Source organism: Mirounga angustirostris, unplaced genomic scaffold (assembly GCF_029215605.1).
Source record: "Mirounga angustirostris isolate CCGP_5_RB_7025 unplaced genomic scaffold, mMirAng1.0.hap1 SCAF_15, whole genome shotgun sequence".
Lineage (NCBI taxonomy): Eukaryota > Metazoa > Chordata > Mammalia > Carnivora > Phocidae > Mirounga > Mirounga angustirostris.
The window spans coordinates 71,960,924-71,984,330 of NW_026991723.1; the positions used below are offsets into that span (position 1 = coordinate 71,960,924).

Here is a 23,407-nt window from a genome sequence, read left to right on the forward strand (position 1 = left end):
GTAACAAAATACAGCCATGTGCTAATAGTTGTTTTCATTATAGAGGCAGGATTGCACGGAGGTTTAAAAAAAAAAAAAAAAAAGACTCTGGAACCAGAGTGCCTGAAATGTATTCTAGCCTCTGTCCTTAACTAGCGGCGGGACCCTCAGCAAGTTACCTCATCTCTCCAGACCTCAGGTTTCACCTCTGGACAGTAAAGATAACAAATAGATAATGGTACCTATACTCTGTAGGGCTGTTTTGGGGGTTTGTTTTTTGTTTTTTACTAATACTAATACTAATTTCTCAGGTAGAGTAGGGTTAGGCACATGATTAATGGTGCGTATTTGACAAATAAAAATATTAAGATTCAGTACTCAAAAGTAGCTTATATACAACCTCGTTCTGAAAAATTGCTACTGGTATGACCATGATACATCTCAAAGATGTCTTTACTTCATGTTGACTCCTAGGAGTTTGACTTGTTGACCAACACATCTTTTGTTGATCATGGAAACTGAACAGGTCTGAAACCCAGAGTACACAGTAAAATGGACACTGAAGGTTTCTAAAAAAATTAATTAAGCCTTAATCATCCCCACAATAAATGAAAGTAAAATAAACTTATTACTGAGTCACTTCCCAAGCTGTTGTATTTGTCTGGAAGGCACCGAATGTGACAGGAATGTAGCTAGGTCTGGCTTCTGCCCCATGGCTGAATACAGTGGCATTAGCTTAGTGAATTCACCATGGCTCTCTCTGTTCTTCAGTTTCGAAGGCTCAATGACTTGGTTTTGCACCACGCTTATTCATTCAACAGTTACTTAATAAGCATCTACTTTGTGCCAGATACTATGACAAATAATGTGGACAAAATGGACAACGTGTCATTACAATCCCTACCGGCCATCACAGAGCTGGCAATCTGGCAGAAAAGGCAGATATAAAAAACCGAATGTGCACCCACAAGACCTGATGGTCAATAAGTGAATTTACAGTGGAAACAGCTTCGAGTAGACTAGTTTCTATAAGACCAAGCCATGTCCTCCATGCAACCATTATGACTACACAGGATTCAAGCAGAGGAATACATTGTATGAATGGTATCAGGCATCACCTTGACAAACATCTGACTGTTGAGGATTGTGAATTCCCTATTTTAAGCTTTCCAACGACCCATTCCCTCACGCCACCCATTCTCCCATTCTTGTTGCTTTTCTCAAAAATGCTGCAGTCCATTTAATTTCTCCTTCCCATATTACAATCACATACACATCTTGCTTCACCAAATTTCTTCACCTATCACCCTGATTGGAGTTTTCCATATTCTAAAATTTCTTCCATCACACCCCTACAGAAATCATGTTATTCATTCCAGAGATAGTTACCCATATTCAGTCTTTATAGAGGCTACTAGTTTAAACCTCAGAGAGCAACATTATTTCTCTTATTTTCATGTTTGGGGTTGGCACGGTGGCATGGGAGGGGCACTTAGGGGCAGATCTACACCAAAACTGTTGCCCCATAAACCCTCAAAATAATTCTCATTTAACCTATAAAACAATCCAATGAGGCACAAAAGTTAATTTTATATGAATCATTAAAGCTTACTACATACCAGAAGGTGCTAGGCATTATAAAAAGGGCAAAATTAAAACAACTTAGGTTCATAGTTCAAGTTCAGCAGTCATTGTTTACTGGTATTTCTGTGAACTATAAGCAGTACTTGAGATAGTAATAGAAAAAGTACACCCATATGAAAAGTTTCAACCAACATTCAGAACATCAGTAAATAAAAAACTATTTGAGTCAATGCAGAAGTAAAATATCTCATGTTACTTAATTTCATACAAAAATAACAATCATGGTAAACTCAGACAGGGCTTCTGTTGTGTCAGCAATTTCAAGGTTTTGTTTTTATTCTTAGAGGTCTACCAGAGGGTCACAAGCAGGATACTCAGGTATGATCTCCTGGATGCATTCACCCTAACCAAAAATGGATGGGACTAATGCATCAACCAGAATGTTAGCTTAGTTAGCCATAATTAGGACTCTCTTTCCAGTGGCTCAAATTAATACAAGTCCCAGACTTCCCAAGGAGCCACACAATCCAGGTTACGTTCATTCAACACTGCTCTACAAATTGACGCAACGAGCCTTATAGGAACTTCCCAGTGAATTTCCATGGGAAAAGATGAAATGCTAAAGATTTTTTAAAATATTTTTAAATTGTGGTCAAACATTAATCTGAATGTAGCCCGTGGAGAAAATGCAATTCAATAGGGTAATTATTTAAACAAATTCTCACTGGGTGAACTTTTACTTTTTTTTATTTTTAAAAAAAGATTTATTATTTGAGAGAAAGAGAGTGAGAACGGGGGGTAGGGAGGAAGAGGGAGAGAGAGTCCCAAGCAGACAACACACTGAGCATGCAGCCCAACACAGGGCTCAATCTCACCATCCCAAAATGACAACCCAAACTGAAACCAACAGTCAGACGCTTAACCTACTGTTCCACCCAGGCGTCCCTCACTGGGTGAACTTTTAAAACAGCTATTCTAAGCTCAAAAAGAAATGTTCTGTGCTTGTCCTCTTCTTGGGTACATGGCCAGGAGTCAGCATAGGGTCTGGAATGTATTAGGTGCTCAGAACTATTTTCTGAGTACATAAATGAATAAATATATTCCCCTGATCCTTACCATGAGTTTACATCTAAGAATAACAAGAGCAAAAGGCAGAAGTTATCTGAGTGTGTAGAAAATAAAATCTTGCTCTTCATCTTGAAATATGAATTTCCACCACGAAAAACAGAAAATTGATGAAAACATAAGTTTCCATAAAGATGGCCATAGAATGTTATTTTGTGCAGCAAATCTATACAAAACTTCAGCATGTTTATAGTTACAACTACAAATGTGAAAGATAACTTATTTAGAGTCTCATAAAAACAACTATATAGGGGCACCTGGGTGGCTCAGTCGTTAAGCGTCTGCCTTCAGCTCAGGTCATGGTCCCAGGGTCCTGGCATCGAGCCCCGCATCGGGCTCCCTGCTCTGCGGGAAGCCTGCTTCTCCCTCTCTCGCTCCCCCTGCTTGTGTTCCATCTCTTGCTGTGTCTCTCTCTCTCAAGTAAATAAATAAAATCTTTAAAAAAAAAACAACTATATATGAAAGCATATTCATATTATATAAAAGCTCTTACTATCTGAAAATCTGTAATAAAGAGACCACAAGGCAAAGGTAACACAATTTGGGCTGTAAGGAAACCCTTTGAAAGCCAGTATTTTCAATACTTGATAGCTAAACTCATTAATGACCTCTTTCACATCATATTATTTACAGCACATCACTGAGACATTTCCCCAAAACCAATTCTGCAATTGTAGAAAGACTTGTATGCTGACTTCATCCCAGACATTTGTTGTAAAGTGCCTCATCCCCCTTGTAATTCCTGTATGTTCATTTGTCTACCACTATCATAAATTAATATGGTTTTATATTAAGCCACTGATAATCCATGAAGTAAGTTAACAGTCAAGACAAAACTTACCAAGCACAATGACCACAGTCTTCAGAAGACTCATCATGGTATCCCGATTCCTCCGGGGTCCAGAACTATGCCGAGACATTCTCATAGTCCTCTGGCGAACATAGCCAAAGATATGAGCATAGAGAACCACCATGACGACAAAGGTCACCAAGTTGAAAATAGCCCAGAACACTAAGTAAGAGTCACTGTAGAGGGGTGCCATGTTGGAACAATTTTCGATATCGCAGATACAGTTCCAGCCCACACTGGGGATAGCACCCATGACAATGGCCATAGTCCAGATGACCACAATCACCACCACCACCCGCCGGTTGCTCATCCGTGTGTGGAGCTGCATGCGGAAAACCGTAATGTGCCTCTCAATCGCAATAGCCAGTAAGTTGGCCACAGACGCCGTCAGGCTGGTATCAATGAGGCCCTGGCGGAGGAGCCACGTGCTAACAGTCAATCTCCGAGTGTTGGGTCCTGTGTTGAACATTAGGTAGAAATAAGCCAACCCAGCAAAGAAGTCTGCAGCAGCCAGATTAGCCATTAAGTAATAAATAGGAAAATGGAAGCGGCGGTTGACATAGATTGCTACCATGACCAGTAGGTTGGCCAACATGATGAAGATACAGACAGTGATTCCAAGTCCCATCACCAGCTTGCTGACTGTGTTCCATTCTGTGGCAAGATACTTTCCACTCCGGTTATAAAAGAAGGCAATGGACTCATTGTAGAAGCACTGTGGTTCATTCATGGCTGTGAACTAAAAGAGAAAGGAAGAAAGATGAAAAAGAAAGAAGAAACCACAGATCCAAATTTAAAGACTTATAGTATGGTAAATGTGGCCAAAACACACACACACACACACACACTAACACAGAAGCAAAGAATCTGAAAATCTGATCCTGCATAACATTCTATTATGTTGAAACTCCAAGGCTTTTCAGTGTCTTACTGTCCTCAAGATTAAAGACAGTTGTAGTTAAATAAATGACAAGGTCTGTGCTTGGTGGTTGCAGGTCAATGAAGTCTACTAGAAAAGCCACATGGCCCAGAAATCTTGCCTAAAATACATGAGACAGATGAAAAATTGTGCAGAGAATTGCAATTGGAATATTTACCGTCGTGAAACCTATTTTGACCTGTTATTTAGGGAATCTGTAAACATAGTTGGTTTATAGATAGGGTATTATTGCTCCATTATTCTGCATTTCTGTTCTCACATAGTATGTTCGATCTGTGACAAACACTTGGTAATGCCGTCCCCACAAGGACCACCAGTACCAACATTTCAAAGAGGTCACTATGCATCAAAGCTGCTTTGCCCAAAGCCAGTATTTGCTGTTCGACATTCCTGTGGTCAGCACTGTCTACCCCCATGACTCCTTATCCCCAGAATAGCATTTGTCGACCAATCTATGACATTAGAGAACTTTTTTCCTCTTTGGAGGACATAAGAAATAGGTTACCTAATGTAACCTCCAAAGAGTAGTTGACACTTTGATGCTGCTCAACAAAAAGTGAAGTGCACTTCAAGTTTTTCCAAAATGTGAAGTGATCATGTTTTATGTGTTTTCTTATTTTTCAGCATCAATTAGAATACACTCATTTATTAATTATTCTCACTTGAATCCAAAAGGGACTGAGCAAGTTTAAAACAGAATATAGGTAGTCAATAAAACTATTAAAATAAAATTAGAAAATAAACAGTAACAGAAAAAAATCATTTTCCTGAAGCCTTGAGTTTGTCTGAGACTCCTAGAATCAGAAATTATTTAAAGACAGCTCACATCCTAACTTTTTATCTTGTATGTTTAACCAATGACTTAACAAATATGAGTTTTAACCACTATTTTTGATCCAATGTTCTACTGAATATCCATAGGTTGTGCATAAATGTTTACCAAACACTGAACATTCCTAAAGAGTGTGAAATGCTTATTAAATGGTTAGTCTTCTGACTTGTCCAGACATTTAGTCTCTCTTCATTTAGAGTTTAAGAGCTTTTAGATCATGTTTCTATCATTACACTTACCATGTATATCATTAAATATCAGCTGTTTCTTAAGGAGATCATGGCCCAAGAAAAGAGTGAAGACCTTGTCTTACACATTTTGGTAATCTCATATACTTTCCAAAAAGTCTCATTCATTGGAGGTCTGAGAACCTGATTACATGTCATGTCCCATGACAAATCTTTCCAGTCCTCTGGCTATTTCATCTAATTTTCTTGCCTCTCAGTTTCTTGACCTCATCCCTAATGACTTCCTATTCCATTACAACTCAGCTGCCCACTCCCATGGTCACACCCTGAACTTTGTAACCACTCAGAACTGTCTCCCTTTGGAAATAAATGATACATTTTAATTACTCACCACACTTCCCATTCTTCCAATTTTCTCATTTGATCCCCAATACATCAGTTCTTTGAAGTCATCTATTTCCTTAAGATTCCTACCTTTCCCCACTGGATTACTCTGTCTTCCCCCTTTTCCTTATACAGCTTAGATTTCATAGTCATTGACTATTGATAACACAGGAACACAGTCTCTCCTTGAAGATTCTGAGGTCAGATCCTTCAGAATTCAATTTTTTTTCGTGGTTTTAAGAACACTTACACAGTAGATAATCCTTAGATGATGTAAATCCCCATCAAAAGTTGGAGCCTCGTTCCATAATCATACACATTATTTTCTATGGCAAAATATATTTATACATGAAATTTGTTAAATAAAAGTTATAAATAGCTTCACATAAATTCATTCTGAGCAGGTTTTGCCACAAAGTGAATTATGAAAAAATCTTCAGTTGTCAGACCTTGAATTTTGTAACTTCAGATAAGGAAGAAGAGACCTTTCTCCTTCAGTCTACTTGCCCCACTGTACTTCCATGACAGTCTCTTGGAATAACACCAGTCTTGGCTGAATGCAATTGGTTGCCACTTCCACACCTACACCAAGGCTTCTGAGAAATGTTTGAGAAAATCGACATTTCTGGCAGATTGATTCTGATTTAAATTCATGACGTCTAACCTCAACAGAGACTTCAGGAGCACAAGGGGTCTGATTTTCCCCTGTCATTCCCTATCTTCTCCAAAGTGGCTAATTTAAGCTTACCTACTGTTCTCTTTTGACAAAAGACAAAATCAGCTATTCAAGAATCCATCCTTTCTTCCTCTTCTGTTACAATGGAAAGGGTGTAGCTTTTGCCATCCAAGTGTTGTGAACTCCTACTATTTCAAGAACCTTGTTCTAGAAATTGTTTCCTTTCTCCTTCTTGTATCTTCAACTCCCCCTCACTCCTCCTTCTCTCCCTCTCCCCTTTCCTGAATCTTTCCTATCTATGTTCAGGGAAGTTTAGTTTCCACCATCTTTTAAAAGAAAAAAGAAAGTCCCTCATGATCTCATTTCACCTTTCAGCTTTGATAATTTTTCTCCTTCATAGCCAATTGCTTTCTCTCTCACTAATATTTCCATTAACTATAGTAGGGCGCTTCTGACCCAATCCCTCCATCAGATCCACTCCCTTAAATTCTTTAGTTCCATATAACTTCCCAAAGTAACACCAATCTTGTCTTCAGAGCATTAGATATGTGACTGAAAAGCCCTTTTCAGAAAATTCTCTTTCATTGGCTTTCATGACATCATACTCTCCTGGCTTTTGATTCTTCTCTATGGCTGGTCCTTCTCAGTCATTTCTGATGGGTCCCCATGCTCTACACAATATTGATATTTCTACACTAGTTATATACTCAGCCAACACATTTTCACTGAGTTTTCTAATATGTCCTCCCAAGATCTCAATTATTTTATATACCCTCAATACTCCCGTATCTATGTATTTAACCCATACTTTTTTCCTAAACTCTAGGCAAATATCAAATTGCCTACTGGTATCTTGGATTAACTACCCCATAGGATACTCAGTACTCAGTCTCTGCTTAAAACCAAATTCAAACTCATAATCTTCCTCATGATCCCCAACTTGCTCTTTCCATCTTCTTCTATTCCAGAGGCTAGAGAACTACTCTCTCTCCAGTGGCCTGAGGGCTAAACCTGGGAATGCCTTCTTCTCCCTCAGCCTCATTACTTAATAACCAAATCCCATATATTCTCCTTGCTAAGCATCTACTCAAACTCTCTATTCCATCCTCACGGAATTATCACTACAGTGGTAGTAATACTATTACTTTCTTACTACAGTGGTTTCCTAAGCATTATTACTACATTATTATTATTACTACTATTATTATCATTACCACCACCAGCATTATTGCTATAGTGGTTTCCTAAGTGTTCTTTCTACCCAGTGCCAATCTCCTCTCTAGTGATCTTTCTAAAAGACACAGTTGACCAAGCTATTCTCCTACTGAAAATGCTTCAATGGCTTACAAGTGCACTTATGATAAAAACCTAAACTCTTCAACCACCTTATCAGTTCTCACCTGCCCTCTAGCCTCAATTCAAACTATTAATGACTTCCAACTCTCTTCTTCCGCTCTATGTAACGTGTTGTGCTCTCCCTCATCTCTGCTTCTCAGAGCAGTGGTTTTCTCTACCAAAATCACTTGGAGGGTTTCTAAAACACAGATTACTGGCCACATCCTGAAAATTTCTGATTCAGTAGATGTAAAGTGAGTCTCCAGGTGATAGTGATGCTGCTGGTCCAGAGACCACACTTTGACTCCCACTGGCTTAGAACTATCGTCCCCCAATTTTCACCGGGCTCCCTTGCTCTCATTCTTCATGCAGTTGAAAGGTTATTCTTTCTAGTCAGTTTCCCCAGACATCCCCAAGTCTAGGCAAGGCTCTTCTACTACAATTCCCTGCATTTATCTCACAACAACACTTACTGTATAATAATTGCTCAATTAACACTTCCTCATACTAGGCCATAAACCCTATGAGAGCAGAAATTCTAACCTTCTTGTTCACTGTTGTGCAGCATCCAACTGTTAGATTAGATGCTAACTATACATTGGTTGCATTAATAAATTCCAGAAATGTTTAGAATAATGCAATGTGAGGAAGACTTGATTGGCTGTTGGCTGGCTTTGAGGAGGGAAAGGGGCCAGGAACCAAGGAATGTGGACAGTCTCTAGAAATTGGAAAAGACAAGAAAAATTCACTGTAGGACCTTTGGAAAGGAACACAGCTCTGCTAACATTGGTTTCCTTTCTACAAAGGACATACGATACACAAAAAAATAAATTATAACTATAAATGCAAAACTCCTTTAGCCTCTATAACCATTTACTTTCTCTGGATAAATACATTTTTAAATCAAATACCAAGCACACAGTATTTCACAGCATTCCAACTTCTGAACACCAACTGCTAACAGTCAAGAGATGGTCTGTGCAGCTTCGCTCTTCCCAACGTAGGAAAACTAAACAGTTAAGGAGGAAAACATAAGACGGTGCAAATGGTCTTTTGAAACCACAATATACTAAGAAGAAGAAAACTGACAGGTGTTCTCCGCTGATATCCCATATATCGCATCAGCAAATGGCAGGTATCCAAGTCCTCCGCCATCTTTAATCGCTCAAAAATTTGAATAGTAAACCCCATACCGCATCTAATGACATACCTTACATGACGGTTTGAGCCCCAGTTTTATCATCTGTGAAATAAGAAAATCAAGCTAAATTATTATTATCTATATCAAGAGAATTCTGGGTAAGAACTTTATATTTCATAAAAATTGCCAGCTAAATACTAAGACAGCATAAAATATGCCTGGAATGAAAACAGTAAGGGTAGAATATACCTGAGAAACCGTCAGAGGAATGTCAGCTGGATTGAATGTAACAGGGCTGAACTGAAAGAAGAATGAAATCACCTCTCTTTTCATCTGCAAAAAGGAGGAGGCCTGGAGTATAGGTGAAGGAGACCCCAGCAGAGTGGCCAACAGGGTGGTGTCAACAGGCTTTCTCACTTCTTCAGGACCCAAGGGATTTAAGCAGAAACCCAAATGGAGCTCTGGGAGAATCTAACTATGATTGGACTATAATGCATGCAGGCAGTCATGCCTATAACGATACAAAAAGCAGAAGAAAAAAAAAAAAGATCAAATACAGTAAGACAAAAACGCAACCTCAGAGGAGAGGACCCTTCCGAAGAACAGAAAACACCTCTCCTTGAGCAGATTTATGGGGGGAATAAAAGAGGTAAAAAGAAAAAGATTAAATTACAGGATATTTCTGATTTGTATTCTCAAAATACTGTTAGGGTACTAGCACTGAAAAGAGAATGAGCCATCATGAACACACACACAAAACAAAGCAAAAAACCAGTAAAAACTACATGGAGATTGTAATAGTTTCCTATTGCTACTGTAACAAATCACCACGTAGCTTAAATACAAATTTATTATAATTGTGGAGGTCAGAAGTCCAAAGTGGGTCTCTCACTGGGCTAAAAGCACCATGTTAGCAGAGCTGTGTTCCTTTCCAAAGGTCCTACAGTGAATTTTTCTTGTCTTTTCCAATTTCTAGAGACTGTCCACATTCCTTGGTTCATGGCCCCTTTCCCTCCTCAAAGCCAGCCAACAGCCAATCAAGTCTTCCTCACATTGCATTATTCTAACACCGACTCTTCCTGCCCCCCTCCCCCCGCTTTCCACATTTAGGGACCCTTGTGATTACACTTGAGACTACCCAGATAACCTAGGATAATCTCCCCATGTCAAAATCCTTAAGTGAATCACATCTTGCCCAGTAAAGTAGCATGTTCACAGGTTCCAGAGGTTAAATAATGGACATCTTTGAAAACCACTATTGTGCCCACCAAAGAGATGAAAAACAACTTTTGAATTAAAAACAGCAATTCAAACAATAAAGTGTAAAAATTCCAGAAAACTTGAAATGGCAAGTCAAAGACATATTGAAGAAATTCACCCAGCACTCAGAGAAGGTCAGAGATGACAAGAATAAAAGGAAAGGAGGCACATAAAGGGAAACATCTAGTTATACTGGATTCCTAGTTATACTAGGAATCCAAGAAAGATTAGGACAAAGCTGAAGTAAGATAGCTTGAAACGTAAGTTACTGCTTAAGAAGAAAGACCTCAGATTACTGGTTTGCGTTTATATAAATTACAAAACAGTTAATTAAAAGCAACTAGAATTTAGATATAGCTTGGTTAGCAATCTCAAGGGTAAAGATAAAAATTCTTTAGGTATAAAAAAACAACAAAAATAAACAAAAAGCAAACAAATCAAGTATCTAGAGAAAGACAAAATGGGGTATTGCCAAGCTACGGCGACAGAAAAATTCCAAAGGACAGAACACTAGCAATCAAAATCTCCATTAAATGGAGAAAACGAGGTCCATAAATTCCACAAACAACTATACTGATGTTCCCATATGAGGATAATATACAACGGTTTCAGAAATGTGGCAGGTCACAAAGAACATCATCTACATTTCCTTCCTAAAAAACATAACCGAGCAAAAACAGTGGCAGCAAGCATCAAAAGCCCCAAAACATAGGAATCTAAGTCACTGCTCTTTGTGTGGTTCTAAAACTTAGAGCAAATATCAAAAATAATTCTCGACAGTGTGCTTATAAAAATAACTTAACCTAGAATTAAAATCACTTTATCAGTAAGAGCTTGAAATGAGAAGTATGTAAATGTTCATTTTCTCTTCTTTCTCAAGAAAGAATCAAGAAGGGCTATTTCCAGTTGTAACAGTAATTTTCAAAAATGTTTAAAAACCACCTCATTGAATAATTATCATATTTATCGTAGGAAATCTAGGGAAAACAAAAATATGACCAGACAAAACTCAATACTTTTTAAAAGTTTATAATGCTAAAATCCAAATCACTATAATTAGAAATTTCTCTGTAATCAGAGAAGTTGCAGAATTCTGCACTGCCCAAGGAACAAAGATGTAAATAAAACAGGATTATTCCAAAAATACTGTCCTCCATGCTAAAAAGAGAAGTCCACATTCAGGCCCTTTTCACATCCACCAATTACATCTCGGGATGATGGGCCGGAGGGAGGCGGCCTCTTGGCTGCTCTGCAGAGCAGATGTTCCCAATCTGAGAAGTTTACCTCACCCTATCATGTGATCTCGAAAGAAGTCATAACAATTCTGCCAAGCCTGAACTCTAAAGAGGCGCATACGGTGTTCATCTTCACTATGCACTTCATGTACTTGTTTGTGCACCCACACACATCTATGGAATGCAGGTAGGGGCGGGGCATTGCACGACACTACGCCTTCCAGGGGTACCAAATACCCCTGGTGCCTGCTGCAGGTCCTCTCATAGTCCACCCAGTGCGGTTTTTTAATCTCCTGAGACAATAATTTAGTCATTGGCCAGGTGGAAAAGAGAACATGTGGAACAAGCTCACAGACTGGTAATTAAGCCTTTGTGATTTAGTAACTATTTAGATAAAAAGTAAGTGTGTATGCAACTGACATTCTAAAAGGGAGAGTTTACTCTACGCTGGATAAAGGACCAGTCATAAGACATAAATCAAGCTTAGTTTCCCACTTCTGCTAAAGTACAACAATGGAGTGAAAGCTTCTTCCTGATTCTGATGCTGGGGACAGCTAACTAGTCTTCAGTAAGTCCCGTAACTGCCTGGAATGGTGATTTTCTTATTTGTAAAGCAAGGTATGAATGCTTTCTAAGTCCCCTGCAATTCAAGCTCCTCAATCTAAAATAATCAGGCCTTCTACACATTTCCTCCCCCTTCAAAAAAAAAAAAAAAAAAATGAGAAAAGAGCACAGAATTAAATGCCGTAAGTCTCTATTAAGAAAAAGTTTTCACCCCATTTAGAGCCTCAAATTAGAAACAAAAAAAAGTGAAAGAATCTGCCACTAGAACTAGAAAATGGGCCACAAAACAATGCTGACAGAAACAAAAAATGTTTGAAAGCTTTTTTTTAGGGGGGTTGGCAGAAGGGGAGAGAGAGAATCTTAAGCAGGTTCCACGCTCAGAGCAGAGCCCTACGTGGGCCTTGATCTCACGACCCTGAGATCATGACTTGAGCCGAAATCAAGAGTCAGATGCTTAACTTACTGAACCACCCAGGCGCCCCTGAAAGCTAGAATTCTTACCATAGGTGGAGAACAGGCAACTACAAGATTTTTGAAAGTTTACCTGAAAAGGTACATAAAATGCTACTTCTTATAAAATAACAATGTATATGAATAGGATGTGTACATATGTAAAGAGAAACTATGGAAAGCAAATTGCACACTAATGAAAATACTTTGTATCTGTTAGAGCCCCTTGCAAGGGGCAGAGATAAAGTGGGCAACATTATACTTATCAAATTTCCAAAGAGAAAATGTTGAGTTGGTCCTAAGAGGAAGGAATGAAAAAAACAATCACTAAAAGGATTAAGAGGTTATGGGGAAAATATAATACTCTTCTCAATGCATTACTGAGTTAAAGGGAACAACAAGCCAAGGCGATAGGCCACCCCGGCAGCACACTGTAAGGTTATGGAGACAGGGCATTAAATATTACTGGGAAGATGATGAGCCCTGAGCCTTGACAGAGGCAGTGAGCTAGAACTGAGAACAATCACTAAGCTAGAAGGCTTGAAGATCTCCTTATCAGTAAAAGAGTAGCGGGGGTGGGGGGGTGGGGAGGTGCAGGGAATCTACCCTGTTGCACTGGGGAAAACAAGGAAGTCTGTCTGTCTCCGCTTGGGCTCCAGGCTAGGAAGTAGATAAAAGTCTCCCTTCAGAGTCATGACCCCAAGGCTATACATCACATATAGTTGAGATCTTAAGTTCAACTTACCTGTCCGGTCTGCGAACCCACAGGAGAATGACCATGAACCATGGTCCTGAGCGCGTGATATCCCCACCCCCCCCTTCCTCCTGCTCCACGCTGCCTGGCACGAGCATGCAGCAAACCTCTCCGGGGGGCCAGACCTCAGTGCGGGCACACCAAAGACAAACTCAGCACCCGAAAGAACAGGACACACGAGGAATATCACATGTGAGAACCAGCAGAACAGTCCAAAGCAGGATTAGCCCCAAGCATATCAGATTAAAGACTATCACAATATCAGATTTGACATGCATACTTGATCTAAAGGTGATCTTCCTTGATGCACGCTTTCCCTCCAATGCCTCTGCTCCCATCCTATGTGTTACTGCCGCTCAGCACTGTACTTCCATTTGTTTTCAAACCTACATAAAATTACTTGATATTACCGGGTTGTTGTTTTTTTTTTAAGATTTATTTACTTGAGAGCGAGCACGTGCACATGCATGCCCAGTGGTGGGGGGCGGGGGAGGGTACAGAGGGAGAAGGATAGTCCCAAGTAGACTCCATGCTGAGCATGGAGCCCAATGTGGGGCTCAATCTCATGACCCCAAGATCATGACCTGAGCCGAGACCAAGAGTAAGACACTTAACCAACTGAGCCACCCAGGTGCCCCTACTGTTTTGGTTTCATATTTTCAAAGTTTATTTTGTTATCTTTGTATGAAGCCAGCATAACTATGTTACAAGAACAAACAAGGAAATTAAAAGCAAAAGAAATTGGGCGCCTGGGTGGCTCAGTTGGTTAAGCGACTGCCTTCGGCTCAGGTTATGATCCTGGAGTCTGGGGATCGAGTCCCACATCAGGCTCCCCGCTCAGCAGGGAGTCTGCTTCTCTCTCTGACTCTCCCCCCTCTCACGCTCTATCTCATTCTCTCTCTCAAATAAATAAATAAAATCTTTAGAAAAAATAAATAAATAAAAAAATAAATAAAAGCAAAAGAAATTATTAGCCAATATTTTTTAGGAATATAAGAGCTCCTAAATATATTATATATTCATAATATATATTATACATTTATATATTTATGTATATTAGAACATACATGTAATTATATATCATATAAATATACAAATATAATTTTATGACAAATTTTATAAATCAAGACTAAATAGGGTTTAATCCAGAATGCAAAGATGACCTAACATTTAAATATCTAATAATATAATTCACCACACAAATTCAAGGAAAGAAAAAAAGCCAATGATCATTTCAATAGACATGAGAAGAATGTGTTTGGCAAATTGTAGGGCCCTTTCATAATTTTGCAACCTAGAATTAGAAGGGAGCTTCTTTAACGTGATAAAAGATCCATGGCAATTTTGCAACCTAGAATTAGAAGGGAGCTTCTTTAACATGATAAAAGATCCATGGCAATTGTCATTGTTGATGGAAGCATTCCCTTTAAAAACAGAAATGAAACAAATTACCAATTGCTTTTTAACATGTACTGGTAGTCATAGCCAAACAGTAAAAAAAAAAAAAAAAAAAATGGAAAAGAAAAAACCTATTGTTTTTCACAAATGAGATAATCAGTTATATAGAAAATGCAAAGATGACTGTATCAATACTGTTTAGCAAGTTTGCTAGATTAAATATCAAGTCACATGAATCAGCTGTTTTCCTATAGAAACACCACAAAAAATATTTTTAGGTCATTATTTTAAGAAGAACTCATTTACAAGAACAAAATCTCTAATGTATCTAAGAATAAATCTTAATATTCAAAGCTTACAAGAAAACCTAAGCAGAGAAAATATTTTATGGGTAGAGAAAGATATTAAGATGTCAATATTCCCACTATGAAGCTATTAATTCAGTGCAATAAAATGAAAAATCCCAAAGGATTCATCACGGTGCTTGACAGGTTCCCTGAACACTGATATGGAGGTATAAAAGAATCAGAATATCTGGGTATAATGGAAGACAAAGAACTAGATGCCCTACAGAATGCCACATTTTATTTTAAAGTCGTAGTAGTTAAGACATTGTGATATTGTCACAGAAATACATGAATGGCCCAGTGGAATAGAGAGCCAGAAACTTGACAAGAGACATGCTTTACCCATCAATGGAGAAAATGGCATAACTGTTCATCTATATAAAAAAATAAATAAACTGATTATCTATGCCACATACACAGAAATCAATTTCGGGTAATATAAAGACACGTGTGAAAAATAAATCTCTAAAACTTTTAGAAGAAAATAAGGCACATATTTATAACCCACAAATAGATTTTTCCAAACAAGGCCAACACATTGACAAAATAGGACTAATTAGAAATCTGAGAGTTCTGTGCTGCAAAGAACTTTAGAATGACAAAAGAAAAGCTGAAAACTAAAAGAAATTCTGGCAATGCACACAAAAAAGGCTTACAGTGAAATGTAAAAACTTCCTACAAATCAAAAATGAAAAGCCAAACAATCCAATAATAGAACAGGCAGAGATAAGGATAGGTAATTCACAGAAGAGGAAACCTTAATGGCCAATAATCACATGAAAAGATAATTACTCCTCAAGGAATCAGAGAGAGTTAAATACAAACTGCAGCCAGATACAACTTATGTCCACCAGGCTGGCAAAAATTAAGATGTCTGAAACATCAATAGTTGGTGAGGACAGTCATTTGGTGTCAGTGGGAGTAAAATTTAGTACAACTGCTTTGAAAAAGTTTGGCAAAAACCACTAAGGTTGGACACGTTCATACACGTGACTAAGAGATTCTAACCCTAGAAAAAACTCACATGTGCCTAAGGAGGCATGCACAAGACTTGTCGTTGTTACTCTTCTAGAACACTGAAATACCAGAAGCAACATAAATATTCGCCAAGTGGAGAATGGGCAAATTGCAATCTAAACAGAAAGTATGCTATGCAGTTAGAATGAACAAAGGAGAACTTCACGTATGCTGATGACTAAAGCAGTGGGTGCAGTATAATGCAGTACACCATTCTTTTTTTTTTTTTTTAAGATTTTATTTATTTATTTAATTGACAGAGAGAGAGAGAGAGACAGCAAGAGAGGGAACACAAGCAGGGGGAGTGGGAGAGGGAGAAGCAGGCTTCCTGCTGATCAGGGAGCCCAATGCGGGGCTCGATCCCAGGACCCTGGGATCATGACCTGAGCCGAAGGCAGTCGCTTAACCGACTGAGCCACCCAGGCGCCCCGCAGTACACCATTCTTAGGAATGTTAAAAACTTGCAGAAATACTAAATATTGTTTGTATTTTCCCACGTATGTATATATATCCACCAACACATGCAGGGAGATGACCAATCTCAATGTATGACCTGAACCAAGAGGGAGGTTAATTAAACTGACAAAGACTACAAGGGGCTTCTACTTTATCTGTGATGATTTGTTTCATTTATTCAAGACCCAAAAGATTTTGAAGTGATTACACCAAAATGTTCAGATTTTACAAAGCTGGGTAACAGATCTACGACTGTATTGTAACAGTTTCTCCGCTCTTCTGTATGCTTGACATATTAAAAACAAAAACAACACAACATAAAAACCACACAATTAACTAAGTCTGAGTCACAGCAAATGGGTTGTGTTGTTCCCTCAATAAAAGAGGGAGCGGAGGGAAGGAGGGAAGCAACAAGTACTGTTGTTAGACTACACCAGGCCCAAGGTGTGATTAAAGAATGACACCCGGATACAGGACGATACTTCACTTGCAATTTCCTATTTCCTGGGAGACAGCAAGGGGAATGAGAGGCGTCATCATAGATTTGCAGCAGTTGGGAGCTTAGGCCTTAGAATCAGTGAAACCTGAGTTCAAACGCCGATTATTGAAGACTCCCCTCTCAGGACTCAGTTTCCTCATCTGTAAAAATGGAGAGGAAAACATCACCCACTTTTAAGGATGGAGTACTTATTACTCAGTCTCTGTGAGATCTGTTCTCTGGAAACTTTTGAATTCAGGAACCCAGAGAGCTTGACATTCACAAACCAACGACCACCTCCAAACACAACTTTCTTGAAACTCACAGATGAAAACAATACGTAATTCATCCATGAAGAAAATGAAAAAATTATTTTCCATTAGCCCCTCTTTTTCATAGTCTAACAGAATGTTTCCTTATTATCTTGTTCCAATTCATTTTTTCTTACAGCAATATGGGGGTGGATTGGTGTCTATTTCTTCTGATGCTTTATCTCCCTATACAAATATCCCACTGCCTTATTCATTATAACTTTATTATAAATTCTGGTATCTGGAAGAATTTTTCCCACCTAGTTCTTCTTTAAGATTATATCAGTTACTTTTGACCTTTTTTTGTTTTTATGTAAGTGTTAGAACTTGTGAGATTTCCAAAAAAAATTTAGGATTTTTATTGTGATCACATTCAATCTAGAAAATACATTTGCAGGGAACGGACATCAAATCAATGAGTCTTACAATCCACTGACATAGTTATCTATGTAAATCTTCTCGAATGTCTATTAGTGTTTGATAAATAATCTCAAAAAATCTCCAATCTATTATCCTTAGGTGCTTGATACTTCTCATGTACTTACGCATTGCTTTTCTCAATAATTTTCTCATCTAACAGTTGTTTCTTTTATTGATATAACTGATAAATAATATTAGTTTCAGGTGCTCAATTTTTAAAAATTGGATTATTTACCTATTTAAGTCTTTGTTGTACTCTGCCACTTACACTTATGTACTTTTATTCCTACAGAGCTTGTCTTTCTTTTTCTGTGACTACAGAAAACAATAAAATGTGCATCCAAAAGCAGCCGCATTTAATACTTTATTGGTTTTTTAATGATTTTAAGGAAAATAGGCAAAAAAGTTCTCCTAAGAATAAATGCATATTCCTGATACATCATCTGAAGAAGCTAAACATCATGGTATAACTACAAACATAATCCTCACAGATTCCCTATCATGCCACCTTGTTTCTTCTACCTTTGCTTGCTCCACTATCAACGAATTGAATTCCCATCTGCAAGTTCAGTGTCGTCCTAGTTTTCCAAACTAATCCTGAATGAGACAATGAGCTAATGAGTAGCTAAGTCTCCACCATGACGTGTCTCACAGAGGTAGGATTTTTGCCTGACCATGACTGCTGAGTTCCGAGTTCCCACTGGTCACCCACACAATCCAGCATGTCAGAGATAAGCCCAGAACACAAGCCACAGGAATGGGGTTCTTCTGGGTCCTCCCCTCCACTGTTTTTGCCAGATTTCTTTGGTAACCTAATCAACTACAATTAAGGTCATGCTAAACAGAGTTCTGGAGTGTGCAAAGTCCTTACAGTTGGGGCTCAAAGCTGAATCCAGATGAATGGATCTTCTTTCCAGGTCTCAACTAAGCCTCCAAAACCTCCCCATGCAGGCTGGTGGGGTTCATCTAAATGCAAATATTTTTACATCAGGCAGCTACCTAGTTCAACCATATCCTAACCCTCCTCCTCTGAGACTGGAGGTTTTTGCTCCCAAAGCGAGTCTGAATCATTGACAATTACTTTACTGCCAACCTAGCCTTTCAAGAACTCAATCTCCATGACCCTTTCACGAACATTTTGTCTGATGCCAAGGAGCAGGTAACAATCCACTATCACTTCTCTCCCAGCCTGCACCTGCCTAGGATTACCATTTATGAAGTGGGATAAGTTTAACTGAAGGGCAGTTCTTAAGGGATGCCGTGCAATTATGAAATAGCTGTATCATCACACAGAGATGAAGGCTGATTCTTTAAATGACAGTCTTCTTATAGCAAGGTACGGTTCTCAAAAGACAGAAATCTGGACTCTGTGATTATGTTCTCCTCCACTGGGAAACACAACAGTACCCAGCCCCACCTTAGTGTTTATTCCTGGAAAAGCTGCAATAAAAGTTCAAAAAAAAATAGCTGGAGAAGCTAGGCATGCAAAAGGAAAACAGGGAAAGAACATCAGAATGGGAAGGAAGAGTGAGGGAAAATTACATTCCTTTTGAAGGATAAAGAGGTAGCTCCATTAGTTATTAAAGACCAAACGAATTAGAAAGAAAAAGAAGCAAACATGAAAGGTCTTTGTACCCAGTTATCTTTGTACAGTTTTGTTATATGAGTAGAAAATTCAAAATGTGCCCCCCATATAGATGAATGGATAAAGAAGATGTGATACACACACACACACACACACACACAGGAATATTACTCAGTCGTGAAAAGGAATGAAATCTTGCCATGTGCAACAACGTGGATGGACTTAGAGGGTATTATGCTAAGCAAAATAAGTCAGAGAAAGACAAATACCATATGATTTCATTCATATGTGAATTTAAGAAACAGATGAGCAAAAGAAAAAAAAAGACACACACACAAACCACGAGAAACAGACTCTTAACTATAGAATACATGCTGATGGTCACCAGAGGGGAGGGAGGTGGGGGGATGGGGGAAACAGGTGATGGGGATTAAGGAGGGCACCGCTCATGATGAGCACTGAGTAATGTACACAACTGTTGAATCACTATATTGTACACCTGAAACTAATATAACACTATATGTTACCTATAATGGAATTAAAATTCAAACTTACTAAAATGAGTATAATTGTTAAACATTTCCCAATCACCACTGCCTGGACTTATTCTAAAAAAAAAAAAAAAAAAAAAATCACATGGCCTCGGGGTGCCTGGCTGGTTCAGTCAGTACAGAATGCAACTCTTGGGTTGTGAGTTTGAGCCCACGCTGGATGTGGAGATTACCTAAAGAAAATAAATAAATAAAAATCTTTAAAAAAAAAAAAAATCACACGACCTCTTGTCATGTGAGCTAATTAACTCCTTATCCCTCTTCCCCCACCTTTATTTTACTTAAGTTACTTTGGGGGAAAAAATGTGCCCTCATATTGTGAAATAAAATATCCTCTCAAGCTTTATCTGAGCTTATAAACACAAGAGAGAGCAGAAATGATTTTAAATTGCAATATGAGAACAAATTTTACTTCTAAGAGAAACATGGTTCAAGATAGAGTAAGTCAGAAACCTCAGTGTTTATCTATGCATGCATTTACTCCTGGTCATGTGCTGGCGTTTTCCGTAGACTGTTTATCTAACTTGGCTTTCCTCTGATGGATCTTCTGGCATACTACATAAGCACATCATATACACAGACCATACGCAGAATAGCCACCTTCTCCCTGTAAAGAATTCTCAGAGTAACTATGGAGGGGAAAGGAAGGAAATTATATATGTCACATATCTAACTAGGGGGCTGAGAGTGTACTTAACAGATATTTTGCCATTTAAACAGATAAAGGACTTCACAGCTATTTTGCCATTTAAACTTGGGAGCACAGTGTATATTACTTGAATTTTAGAGATTAAAATAAAACTGAAAGAGATACCTATTTTGAAACTTGCCCTAGCTGTTGGGATTCGAACCAAAATTCACCTATATCTCAGCTCAGGCATTCTCTTTTCTCAATTCCATGTTAGATGAAGCCAGATCACACTGTGTCTTCACCATGTGGCACTGGAAATAAATTTCATATTCCAACTATTCACACTTTAGTCTAAAAGCACTCTCCAGCCATCTGTGATCCTTTACTTTAGAGACTGACAATTTAACAATTACAATCATTCTTTTACTTTGGAGCCTTCCGTGTATGTCTCATTTTTTCTTATTCTTCAGCGGTGAAATATTCTGGTTCATATGTCAATCTACCTCCCACTCAGAGAATAAAGGGAGGAAGTGGAACTGCCTTTTAAACCTTAAAAAGTGATCTAATAGTCTTAGAGAAAACTGATCTGAGCGATATGTTTAAAAGACAACATAACTGCAAAACCACTTTTTGGAAAAGCAATTGGGGATACCTGAATATGGATGAGTATAAAATGACATTAAGGAGTTGTTTTTAACTTTGTTAAATGTGATAATAGTATTGTGATTATAGAAGTGAATTATTTTTAGAGATGTATATTGATGGACAATGGTCGAGGTGAGAGGACACGATGCCAAGCATTTGCTTTACAATGGTTCCTCCCCCAAAATGGGAGCAAGTGAAACAAGCAGGGCAAAATACTAATAACTGTTGAATCTAGGTGATGGCTCTACTGGGATTCGTTAGGTTATTTTTTTTTATTTTTGTGAATATTTGAAAACTGCCATCATAAAAAGTTCTAAAAAACAAACAAAAACAGAAGTCTTTCAATCTCAAAAAACGCTACCCACTTAATATGGAATTCAATTGCTTTACTCCAAAAGTATCCAGCCTCTAACATCAGAAATGAAACCTCTAGAACATACATTTTGGAAACATGATGGATTTTGTTAGAGGAACCTATTGGTAATATTCAAAAACGCCTGTCTTCCAAGAGACAAGTAGAGACCTTGTGTTACATCAGAACACTGGATATGAACCACGGGAACAATCTGTTAAGACACTGAGTACCTCCCTACCCAAACTCATGTCTTTAACGAAAGCTATAGGAAGTCACTTGGAGGGACAAAAGTATCTTTGTTTCCCAGGCTTAAAACCCAAGATAGCCACTTCACAAATGACAGACAGAATGAAATACCTTGTAAAATACGGCTAGAACAGAGTCCTCCCTTATTGGAATCCCAGGTGTGGGATCGGAATGCCTTTGACATTCTCAACACCAGACCTGGGTTTGAGAAAGGCCAAACCATTTGTGCATGTCGTGAACCACTTGATCCTTCCATTCAAAAGGAAAATACAACTTTTAATCCATACTCTACCCATAGCTGGATGAAGCACAATTAAAGTAATGCTAACCAGAATTCTAGAAACAGAAACCGGCCATTAAGAGTGGCAAGAGTCTTTATTTCCTATCCCACCTCCACCCCATCCCAAGCCCCTATCTGCAGGATATGAACACATTAATTTAACCTAACGGCGAACGTGTTCCCATCTGCAAACATTTCCCTAAAGGTTTCCTTGGGCAAGGAACTCTTTATCGGTGCCTGGACTAACACAGCAGTAACTTAGCTACATCGGTCTTCCTGCTGCTGCTAGTCCAGTTTCGCCTCAGTATTTATCTAGCTTCGAAAGAACAAGGTGCTTTCTCAACATGAGAAAACAAAAATCCGCCTTACAGTCTCGTCAGGAGCAAAGCAGGGAATACAAACTTGTCCCACTTCAAAGCACAAGGCCTATCTTTCACTAACTAAACAGTAACCCCTGCCGGAGTAACAATGCAAGCTTTCTTCCCTATTATTGTTTGAAACAATCACAGGCTATTTGTTCATATTAATTAGCTTATATCTAGTATTAGGCAGCCTTGATTAGGAAAATGCTCTTTGTTACCAAATGAATAGAGGAAAACAAAACCAAAAGCTTTTTTTTTTTTAATTGTTGTTTTTGCCTTAGAAAAGGATTGTCAGGCCTTTCACACTCGAATGTAGGTTTATCTTTACACAGGTCCCTGAATTCACTCTAGAAGAACGCAAGTGGATGTGCCAGACAATACCAGGCTAAGCTGATTGAGTGAACTGCTTATTTCACCTTTGCCTGAGGAGACAGTATATTTAAATCACTTTTACCTTCTCTGAACCTGGAGAAACCTTAATAATGGGAGAGTAGACATCCATACAGACTCGGGGGCAAGGGCAAGTCAGCCTGGGACTAAAATCTGACTACACAAATTACATGTGAAGAACAGATATACAGATCATCACGAGGCACATCATTGACCAGAGGACCTGGGAATGAAGTGACCCAGGGATCTGCAGGTTTCCAGAAGAGTAAGCTCCTGGGACCTAATCCCCTTGTTTACAGCTGACTCCTTCCAGGTGGGCTTGGGTTCCTCCAACAATCAGAGGCTACTTGTTCCCAGCATTATGTTAAGAATAATGGGACTTGCTACCCTCGTTGAGATTAATTAATGAACTTGTTCAACAAGACTGTCGAAAGTCAGGGTTTGACAGCCCCAAGACTCCAAAGCTTCACAGGTTTCAAGATTAATGTTCAGGGGGTGCCTGGGTGGCTCAGTCGTTAAGCGTCTGCCTTCGGCTCAGGTCATGATCCCAGGGTCCTGGGATCGAGCCCCGCATCGGGCTCCCTGCTCAGCGGGAAGCCTGCCTCTCCCTCTTACACTCCCCCTGCTTGTGTTCCTGC

The 23,407-nt window shown here is 38.8% G+C and overlaps 1 protein-coding gene across 14 annotated transcripts in view; it reads right to left on the reverse strand.

The window, feature by feature from the left end:
* The window catches only part of LPAR1 (lysophosphatidic acid receptor 1), a 297,361-nt gene that overhangs the window by 52,630 nt on the left and 221,324 nt on the right, over positions 1-23,407 (reverse strand). For 12 of the 14 annotated variants that reach the window (XM_045882909.3, XM_045882908.3, XM_054509345.2 and 9 more), the window contains one exon: positions 3,530-4,277. In XM_045882909.3, the coding sequence (XP_045738865.1) occupies positions 3,530-4,277 (748 nt within the window). Of the gene's footprint in view, positions 1-3,529; positions 4,278-13,577; positions 13,684-17,002; positions 17,155-23,407 lie in introns of all 14 variants that reach the window. The other 2 variants (XM_064579691.1, XM_064579692.1) reach the window with 2 other exon arrangements.